At 36.0% G+C, this 11440-nt stretch overlaps 1 protein-coding gene across 1 annotated transcript in view; it reads left to right on the top strand.

Moving 5' to 3' along the window:
- LOC107447299 (uncharacterized) overlaps positions 1-11440 on the top strand; it is a 31545-nt gene that overhangs the window by 16585 nt on the left and 3520 nt on the right. The window contains exons 6-8 of the mRNA XM_016062173.4: positions 1678-1836; positions 4939-5060; positions 6589-6924. Coding sequence (XP_015917659.2) covers positions 1678-1836; positions 4939-5060; positions 6589-6924 — 617 coding nt within the window. The remainder of the gene's footprint in view (positions 1-1677; positions 1837-4938; positions 5061-6588; positions 6925-11440) is intronic.

Below are 11440 nucleotides of genomic sequence, written 5' to 3' on the forward strand. Positions count from 1 at the left end.
TAAAGACACGGTTCCCAGTAGAACATCGAAGTCAAGCATCACTGGCTGTTGTCAGTAAGCGGGTGGGTGACCACTTTGATTAGCCTGCATAGAGACAAATTGTGCGCGGTATTGGTCCTCGTTAAACTGTTCTATTGTAAAAAAGCTCGACTTTCGGGCTTCCACAGTAGGGGAGCCATTCCCCCCCAACAGAGGATCAAAATTGCGATGGTCTTTGGATGGATCATCCTCGAGGATGTTTCCCAGATCGTCGTTCGTCAATAGCTTAATGTGCAGCTCTAGTGCGACGTAAATAAAGTACCTGTCTATCTCAATGCAGAAAACCGGTAGATAACAAGATAAAGGAATTAGCCTATAGCTTACATAGGGAGATAAACTTAGGGATTCAATGGGAGTTAAAAGTAAACGTGCTTAAGTGAGTAATGGGTAAAACAAAAGATGTGCGGTGAACAAACGTCACAAAGTTCTCTTAATGTTTGCGTAGAATAGTTTTCATAGCAGTTTAGTCCAAATCCTTTACTGTATCTTAGTTTAAATTTCTAAGTAGAATTTTTAGCCGTGAGAGATACATTTTAATTTTGTTATGAAGAAAAGATATTTATCCCAGAAAAATATATAAAATCGTTTAGGAAAAATTTATTTATTATATAAATCTCATTATAATCATCTCAATAAATCTCAGTCCCGCAGTGGACTGATCGTTAAGACACGGTTCCCATCAGATCACCGAAGTCAAGCATCACTGGCTGCGGTCAGTGTGCGGGTGGGAGATCCACTTGGATCAGTCTGCGTAGGGACCGAGGGTGTGCGGTGTTGGTCCTCGTTAAACTGTGCTACCGTAAAGTGCTCGACTTCGCGTGCAGGTCGTTGGGCTACCGAAGCGGGGGTGCCATCCCCTCTGCAGAGGATCAAAATTGTGATGGCATGTCTTCGGATCATCCTCAGGGATGTTTCCCAGACCGTCGCCAATAGCCCATTGTGCAGTTCTAGTGCGACATAAATGAACAACAACAACAACAATAAATCTCATCCACATTCCGAAATTATAAAATAAAGAAAGTCCCTCAAAGAGATCAAGAGATTCTTGTTCTCTCTTCAAGAAAAACCGTTAATTAGCTCTTGGGCTGAGGGCCTATGCCCCCGGTCCTAACGTCAAGAATTCCAGATTAAAAATGAATTGTTCCCAACGAACAATTAGGAGTATGGGAAGAGAACCATGGTCGGCTATTTATCGAAAGATAAAATAGCCGAAAACAAATCTCTCCCCCTTAATCAATATTAAATTTGAAAATAATTAGGCTAAAGCTAATTGCCAAGAAGACAGTGAGAATTAGTATAACCGTGTAACTGAAACATTTTTGTAGTAGTAAGAAATAAAGAGTTAGTTGTGAATAGATTTTGTTTTCGATTTAGTCGCGACAGTGCTTTACATTTGTATTGAAATAAAAAGTTAGCCCTTACATTGATTGTTAACAAAAGAATAAAATATTTATAAAATTTTTTTTCTGTAAAATACAATAAAATAATTAGTTTAATTTAATTAAAATTCGATTAAAAACGATTAAAAAATTAAATTTATGCAGTTAAAGAAATTTTAAAATGCAAGGAAATATTTTGTGGTAACTTAAGAGTATTAACTAGTAGAAGTGATTTTAAATTAAAACTTATTGTATACAGGTCCAGTGATGATAACTAAAAATCCTTGTGTTTTACCGGGTGATGTGCGTAAGTTTACAGCTGTCGATGCACCTGAAGTTGTAGAAAGACTGGGCCACATAGTAGATTGCGTTGTGTTTCCACAGAACGGCAGAAGACCTCATCCTAATGAAATGGCAGGTTAGTTTACCTCTTCAACCTGTACTAACGAAACCTTGATAAATTGTGCTCGTTCATCAAGAAAAAAAAATGTTTATTTCTTATAAAAAAGGAGAGTAACTTGACTGTCGGTCTATCTTGTATGATCTGAAACATGTAAAATTTGAGGTATGCTATTGAAAACCCTTTTAAAGCTCTTTAGGAATATTTTTATGCAACTAATTTATATATTATAATTTCACTGAATTGGTGAAATAACATTAAAACCTGACGTTGATTTAAAGATTCTCGAAACCCATTTCCGAATTGGCTCTATGAAAATTAAAGTCTTTATAGTTTAACTTCATACAGTATTATGCTTATGACTCATTAGAATTTCATTAAATTGCTTGAAAAATAAATTTTAAACTTAAGCCACTATCATTTGATAATGTAAAAAATTTTATTAAGGGCTTTTGTAAAGAATAGGTTTGGGTGTACAGTGCGCAGAAAAAAAAACGGACTCGAACTTAATGTGGCTTCAAATATACGAATTATTAAGTGCAGACGATATTTTAAGTTACGTAATCATGCACAAAACGTACTTTCTCAGAATAAACGTACCTTTTTTTCCAACAGATTCGGATTTCTGACCCGCAAAATATAGGGAGTAGCCGCAATCTGGGATATATGGTTCCAATAGTATGGAACCCTTAATGTTAATTTTACTTTTTGCGTATTTCGCTATATCGAGAACTTTTTAAGCGAATTGAAAATTTTTTACACCCAATAATAAACATCGTTTATCCAAAGATAATTAATTCAATGCAAAAAATAACTTCTAATAAATATTTATTATTTTTTGTTATTTTATTTAATAATGGTCTAAAAAATTTGAATTGTAAGGTATTCATTCAGTTTTTTGCACCCTTTTAAAGAATGTAACTTTACCGGGAAAAATACAAAATTTGAGCGAAATCGGTCAAATAGTTCCTGAGAAATGTAATTTTAAGTGACTGACTTTTTGGAAATTCAATTTCTTTGGAGTCCAAACTTTGGAGCGTGCTCCTAACCAAACTATGGGGACCAGATTGCGGCTACCCCTTATATTTTGGGGGTCATAATCCGAAAGGTATGTTAATTCAGAGAAAGTACATTTTGTGTCTGATTTCGTAACTTAAAATATCGTCTGCACTTAATAATTAGCATATTTGAGGTCACCCCCTCGAACCATTAAGTTTGAATCCTAAAACGTGAAAGTCCGATCATTAAAATCAAAAGTTATTCAGGATGGTCCTTTTTTTCGTTGGTGCACTGTACATACATATGATGGAATAAATTTTAAAAGTATTTAAATTTTTATAGTATGTGTGAAAGTTCAGTGTTGAGATTCTTGCAAACGTGGTATTTGATTACTTATTGATTGAGTTTACAATGCTAACAATGCTTGTATTTACAATGCTAAAGGTGCTAACACTAACGTAAGAGGGTGCACAGCTTGCAACAAAAACAAACAGTAATAAACAAATGGAAAGAGACCAAATCAGGACTACCAAAAAAGCGAGTTATTCAAAATCTAGCAACCACGTCACCTTTTTTTAACAATATATCTATAAATAACTAAATCAAATTTTCACTTCAAACTCACTAGAATTACTTAATAACATTAATATCTTATGAAATACGGCAGATTTCAGCTCAGAAATTATCTAATTTACTTCTTTCCGTACGAAAATATCGCCTCGCAGAATAAGCTGTAGTAAGCAGTTGCAAACTTTCTAACAGAAACTAGAGTAGTAGGTATGGAGTTTGAGATTGTTATTGTTTACATTTATATTAAAAACACCATCCACACTGCCCCTCTTTTCTTGGCATTGATTCTATGATATGTTGGTAGGTGGTAGGAGGAATCTGACAACCTATCTCATGAACTGAACTTTTCAGTTCCGTCAGATTGGATTGCTCAGCTGCCTCATGCCCCGTTCGATCTCATCCCACAAATTCTCAGTTGGTTTGAGATCTTGTGATTGTGCGGGTCAGCAGTGTCAAGCAAGATAATGTCATCGTTATGTTCTTCGAACCATCTGACGACAATACGAGCTATATTGAAAGGAGCATTGTCTTGCTGTAAGTATCCATCCCCGACAGAGTACACCATTAACATAACAGGATGTATTTGATCTGCGATAACGCTTAAGTACCCTTGGGCATTCAGACGTTGTTCCACAGAAATAAAAACACCCATGCCATGCCAATAAAACATCCACCAAATCATAACATTGCCTCCACCAGCTTGAAGTGTTATGGGAATGCAGTTGGGGATTATGCTTTCCTGCTGTTTTTGCCATATCCGAATCAATTGCACCATCTGCAAGGTGTATTTGAAAACGCGATTCATGAGACCAGATGACCCTTTTCCAGTCATCTACTGTCCAATCTTTATGTTCTTTTGCAAACTGAAGACTTCTGGTCTTGTTCAAAGCTGACAGCAGAAGCTTTTGAATAGGTCGTTGGCTCCCATAAGCAATACGGTGTAATTTGCGGCGCACTGATTGTTCAGAGACGTTAAAATTCCTCGCTATTTGACTTACTGTTGCACTAAATAACTCTAGCAAGTCTCCTTTCAGCTCAAGCATTCAGTAAGTAGTCTGTGACGACCACAAGACCGACGGTTTGACCCGGTTTTCTGCTAGGTAATCCATTCTCTGTAGACATTATTAACTACTGCTCTCGAACACTTCACAAGTGCAGCCGTTTTGCTGATACTGGTTCCGACGCTTCAAAATCCTACTATCATCCCGTATTCGAAATCAAGTTTTTTACCCTTATTTCCGCGGGTAACCCAGTGCAATCGATATTTCTCTTGTCTTGCATTCTCTCTTTGTAGTTGTCTCGTCTTCTAGCGGCAACAATGTGACGCAACAGCTCATTTTGCATAAAACTGTCATCATGAGGTCATAATAATTTCGTCACTCAGTGTATAATGAAATAAAAATTATGTTTATATCTTCGGGAATGACGGGATAATTATAAAGAAAAGAATGCGAGTTTCGCATCTTCGCACAATTTGTAACCCTCTATTTTTGATTAATGTTGTACACATTTTCACTGAATCGCACGTAATTCAGATTGTAATTTTTGCAGGATCTGATTTAGATGGTGACGAGTATACTGTTTTGTGGTTTAAAGATTTGATTTTTCATGCCGCCAATCACCCGCCTGGTGATTTTCCAAGAGATTCGTTACCAGACAAAGATGAAATTACTGTAAGTACTTTTCAGTCTGCATAGAGTGACTCACGGAGGGAGAGAATTTGACACATTTTGTTATGAAAAACACCTGGCAGCAACGTTCCCACCTATTTTCGATATTTTGGAAATACCTGGAAATTTTTTAAAAGATTAAAGTGTTTGAAAACTCCTATTCCCTTGTCATTTGATGCGAATATTTCTGAAAAATTGATTCGATAGCTAAACGAACTCAATTGGACAGCCAGGACGAAGTGCTTCTTTGAGGTCAAAACTTCCCTCATAAGGTACGGTGGTTGTAGCTTTTTTACGGCTCCCAGGAAGTGATAAAAGCCAAAAAAATGCTTGATAAATTGGGGTAAATTTTGACTGTCTAATCAGTTTGCCACGCATAATAGCATCATGCTATATGATTCTAAATATAGTTAATCTTTATTTTGAAAATGTGTTTATTTTTATCTAATAAAGTGTTAGTCACCGGAAAGGGTAACAAATAATAATAAATAAAAATGAATTTGGAATTATTTCAGATTTATTGATTGTGATGGTATATATCTTTCGCGGTTTTGTTAATGATTTCGTAATTGTTGATTCATATCCATTCCTTGCTACTATACTATTTTTCTTATCCCGTCCAAAGAACGTATAATCAATTAAGTTAAGGCCGGGATTACGGGATTAAAGCCGGGGGCCGGGATTAAGTTACGGCCGAAGACTCCCCGTGTAGTAAATGGTGACTGATGCACGTTAAATCTGTCGAGTCTCAAAGTCCTCCATGTTCCCATAACAAATCAATACCTCTGGGGGTACTGATCCTGGAGTTTCCTTGTCTTTTGGATTGGTTCAAAAATACAAGGATACGGAGTTGAACATTAGTAGTCGTAAACACATGAAATTGGGTCGGCTGTTCAACGACGGTTATAAAATAAAATAAAATCAACTAAGTTGAAATAAATTGCTTTTAACATTGCACAAAAAAGTAAAATAGAAATTCATAATTTGAAATTTAATGAGGATTTGGCCCTCTCCATGTAACTCAAATACTGGTTAGTTCCATCAAAACAAAATCCTCTACGAAGTCAAATACTGGATCCAGGAGTTCCCTTGTCTTCTGGATCAGGCTCAGAATTGCTTTCAACATTGTCCGAATGAAAGTTGCAGAACGCATAAGAATGCGAGTAATAGAGCCAATTAAAGTAAGCTTGTGAAAATTTTAGTGTTTTTTTTTTTTTCAATCTGCAGTACTGTACTCATTATTTATGTACTTTTTTTGGCCTATATTGATTTGAAAAAACTTTATTCCGAGTGTTTTTTAACCGATACAGCATTAAGATATAGAGCTATAATCGACCAAACGAGATCCGTCCCTATTGGTTAGACATTTATCTAAAAATGTGCAAATTTCATTTAGTTTCACATTATGAGTGAAAGAAACGTGAGAATTTTCCTGAAACAGATATGACCAAAGTAAAAAAAAAAATTTGAATGTAGAAAGATTTATTTAATAATTACTGGATAAAGACCTAGCATTTTGTTGAATTTTCAGGTTAAGGACATGATTGAGTGTTTGATAAATTACATAGAAAATGATCAAGTTGGCCAAATTGCAAGTGCTCATCTTGCTCATGCTGACCAGGATGACATATTCTCCCCTGTATGTATCACACTAGCCAACAAGTTTGCATGTGCTGTTGATTTTGCAAAGACTGGTGTGAGTGAGTCATTAGAAGGAAGAGAGCGTCCAAAAAAATTCCCAGATTTTATGGCGAGGAACGATAAAGAGACGTACAGATCAACAAAAGCACTGGGGCGAATGTTTCGTGTGATTAAAGACTTTGAGTCTGAGAATGAATACGCTAGCATTACATATCGTGATGTACAGGTAAGCATATTTCTTACTCTAATCTAAATTTTCATATTTTATCGCATACGCGCATATATATCTATATTATGCAGTTTAAAATATAGAGAAAACAAGGAAAAAGATATAAAGATTTATTAAAGAGGAAGAAAAAATGTTTTTTTAAAAAAATATTCGCAAATGAAAAAAAAATGGAAAATATAATCAGGAAAAGATGTAATCTCGTCATCAGCTCGCACGATTCCATCCGAAAAAATAGTGCTTTCTAATATTGTATTAATATAGCCAAAGCAAAATATATATACAATAGTGTGAGAAGCATTTCCTCTCCATATAGCGCAAATACGAGTTAATTCTATCAAAAAGTGAATGAAGGCAGATTTCTCTCAATACTTGTTCCAGGTGTTCCCTTGTTTTCTGGATTGGGTTCAAACCTACAAGGCTATGGAGTAGAACATTAATAGTCGTAAACTCAAAATTAACTCAGCTGATGATTGACGGTTATAAAATATGTAAGTATTGAGCAGTGGTGGCTCAAGAGATAGACAGCTCGTCTCCCAATTAGGTGACCTGGGTTCAAATACCTATTGATGGCCAGTTAATAGGGATTCCGCACCCGGCTCCCACCAACCACAGTGCTGACGAAAGATCCGAGATTCGAGAGATTTTCGGTTTTTTCCTCTCCATGTAACACAAATGAGCGTTAGTTCCATCAAAAAGTCCTCCAGGGTTTACCGGGCAATGTCACTTCACCTTAAAAAAACCATTGCCCGGTATACATTTGCCAACTGTTATGAACTGTGTCGAAGTAACGTAAAACGGATGATCTGGCAGATGAGTAAACCGCAGAACCATAATCTAGTTTCGAGCGGATGATACTTCTGTATAGTTTGATCATCGAATTTGTGTTTGCTCCCGATGAACAATTTGATAAAACTTTTTAACAGGTTTAACTTTGTCACATATGTCTTTCTTAAGTGCTGGATATGAGGTTTAAATGTCAGTTTTGAGTCTAAAATCAATCCTAAAAATTTGACTTCATTTGTAACTGGAATAAGCAAATTGTTCAAAAATATTTCAGGATCAGGATGGATACCTTTTTTCCTACAAAAGTGAACGCAAGACGTCTTAGTCGGCGAAATAATAAAACCATTTAAATCTGCCCATTTTAAAACCTTATTTATAGCATGTTGAAGTTGGCCCTCTATAGTGCGCATATGCGAAGCTCTACTCGTGATACGAAAATCATCCACAAATAATCTGCCGTCAACTGTTGGTGGTAAGCAAGATTTCATTAATTTTAATAAGGAACAGTGTAACACTTATGATGCTGCCCTGTTGAACTCCTTCTTCCTGCTCGAAAATATCAGAAATGACCTGAAAAGTTCGGTCTGTTAGAAAATTTTGAATAAAATAAAACATATTACCGGTTATATTGTACACGATGAGATCTTTCAAAATACCGTTCTTCCAAGTGCGATCATAAGCCTTTTCCATGTAAAAAAAGACAGCTACTAAATGTTGTCGTTTTAAAAAAGGCTTCTCGTATTTCTGTTTCAAGTATGGGTATATCATCTATTGTTGAGTGACATTTTCTAACACCACTTTGTCCGCAAGATAAAATGTTACAAGATTCGAGTACATGTATTTATCTATTATTTATAATTCGTTCCAGTAGTTTGCACAGACAACGGGTTAGAGCAATAGGTCGATAATTAGTTGGGTTTTTTGTGTCTTTGCTGGGTTTGGGAATAGGTGTGACATATGATCTTCGCCATGCTGTAGGAAACACTTTTTTGTCCAGATGTAGTTGAATAGCTGCAATATAGAATCGTCAATTGGTAATAGAGATGGTTTCAGAGAATAATTTTTTTCCTGCTTGGGACCTGTAGTTTTTAAAAGCTTGAGAGTAGTTATTTCGACTTGAAGCATTCGAAAAATTTTGACAAGAGTATTTGTTATTTCTTTTAAATCTGTTATTTTGCTGCCATTTATTTCTAAATGTGGGATAGATAAATTAGAGTAATGTCCGGATATTGCTTTGATTATTTTCCATATTTCTTTTGAAGGAGTATTATTATTGATTTTACTGACATAAGTTACTCAGGATTTTCTTTGGCTTTGACGACCGGTTCTACGGGCTAAAGAGCGAGCTTTTTTTAATTTAATTAAGTTTTCAACTGTAGGGAATTTACGGAAATTCCTCCAAGCCTTTTTTTGCGCTTTTGGAATTAGCAGGCATTTATGATTCCACCAGGGCTTTGGTTGCTTAGGTAATTCCGGAGATGTATAAGGTATAGATTTTTCAGCTGCTGAGATAATTGCATTAGTTACGTATTGTGTTGCATGATCAATATTAGTATTACTTATGAGTTCTGAATTTAATGCAATAGATGACTGAAATACATACCAATTTGCATCAGATATACGTCATTTTGGAATTCGCTGTATATTGTATGAGTTTGATTGAGAAATGTTTATTATTTGAAGAAAATGATCACTTTGGTAAAGGTCATCTTCCATTGAAAGCTTTAAAAATGGGAAAATATGAGAGCAGATAGCGAGGTCTATAGAGTGGTAAGTTCTGGAGGGAAAGTGAAAATGGGTTATTTCATTTGTATTGAGTAAGCAAAGTTGAAAATCGTCTATCAATTTTTCTATTTGAAGACCACGAGGATTAGAAAAATTACTTCCCCAAAGTGTGTTGTGGCCATTTAAATCACCAATTATTACGTATGGAGTCGGTAGTTGATTGACAAGATCTTCTATGTCGAGCTGTGGAATTGATTTATTTGGAGGTCAGTATAAACAGCAAACAGTAATTAGAGATTTAACTATTATTTGGGCAGCAATAGTTTGTAATGTTGTAGGTACTTAATGGAATAACAGAAAATGGATATTTGGATTTGAGAAGTGAAACTCCTCCACATGCTTTATTTCCGTGTATAAAATCATTTCTAATGTGAGCATAAAACTTTATAGCTGCTTTATGAGAAGTTTTCAAAAAAGTTGCTTGCAAAGCAAAGCATATAGGAGTATGGCTGTCAATAATAGTTTTGATATCTGGCAAATTGCTATAAAACCCACGACAATTCCAAGATAAAATTTTATTAATCATTATTTAGCAATTTTAGATTTTGCTTTCTTAGGACTTAGGTTTGGCGGCGTTACCATCCCCTTTTCAATTATCGTTCTAGAAATATTATGCTCATCTGCACAATTCTCGTCAGTGCTCATCGCATCCGATTCTGCACATTGTTCCTGTCTGTTAGAAAGTTTTTTACCATTTTTATTAAATCGGTTTTGTCTGCTTCTTGATACGTATTTTGGTTTACTAACTAATGGAGAATGTGTTAACTTTTTATGCAAAACGCTTACCAATTGTGGAGTTAATTTCAAATATTGACTATTTTCAGCATTATTTTGGGGTTGTGTTTATTGAGTCGGAGTAGACTGTACTGAGTTTTGTGCTTGTTGTGATCGATGGGATATTGAGTTCGATAGTTTCTGTTGCTTTGCCGGAATAGATTTTAGATTGGAAGCTTTCTTAGGTGATATGGTATTAAGGGTTTGAGTATCTTTTACATCACATTGAATGCTTATAGATTTTGTCGTTTTTGGGTTTGATACTATTGCCGCATAGGAAACGTTAGGACGAGGTCGCGAGCTTAAAAATTTCTCTTTTGCTTCATAATATGAAAGGTTCTGCATTACTTTAATATTAAGAATTTGTTTCTCTTTTGCTTCCATTTTGAACAACGACGAGAACTGGCAGAGTGAGGTTCATTGGAGTTTATGCATTTTTCTGGAGAAGAACACGATTGGTATGTGTGCCCAGTTTGGCCACAACGAGAGCATGTTTCCTTACCCCACTGGGAATGGTGACATTGAAGACAATTTCTTTTCAGTAGAACTTAGTATAAGAAATTTCGCTTTAGAAAGGTCGTAATTTGGGCATTTTGCCAGGATAAAACTAGGTGAAGGGGTTGATGTTCCGCTTTTGTTTCGGTGAGCAGAACTAAACACCTGTTCATTTTCAGCTATAGAAAATTAGACAAACTTCGACTATCAGCGGCATCACCCACCACGGAGTCCAACTTGGGGATGTAAGTAACAAATATGAATATGTCTCCTAAACACCGGTTCTAACCAACAGCTATACGCCCGAAAGTCACCCCTGAAGCAGCCTCCACCCTTAACGAGGTGCTCAGTAAGTGACCCCGGGCTTGACCCTAGCCAACAGATGCCGTTTGCAACTAGCCGATTGATGCACACAGGCCAATGTGCACCTCCTGTTTACCTGAAGCAGGGGCCAAATCAGTGTGTTGGGGTACCAGGATCCCCTTTTCCAAGGACACAGGTCTCCACGCACGGCAAACACGCCGGTGATTTCTTCCCGTACTTGTCAAGGTTCGATGTAGCACCGAGCCAAGACGAAATACCCTTACCAGTAAATGTGGCAACCACGACAAGAGTGAACATAGATAACAAATAAAGTGTAACAAATTTATTATATATATATATATATATATATACA

Source organism: Parasteatoda tepidariorum, chromosome 4 (genome assembly GCF_043381705.1).
Source record: "Parasteatoda tepidariorum isolate YZ-2023 chromosome 4, CAS_Ptep_4.0, whole genome shotgun sequence".
Classification (NCBI taxonomy): Eukaryota; Metazoa; Arthropoda; class Arachnida; order Araneae; family Theridiidae; genus Parasteatoda; species Parasteatoda tepidariorum.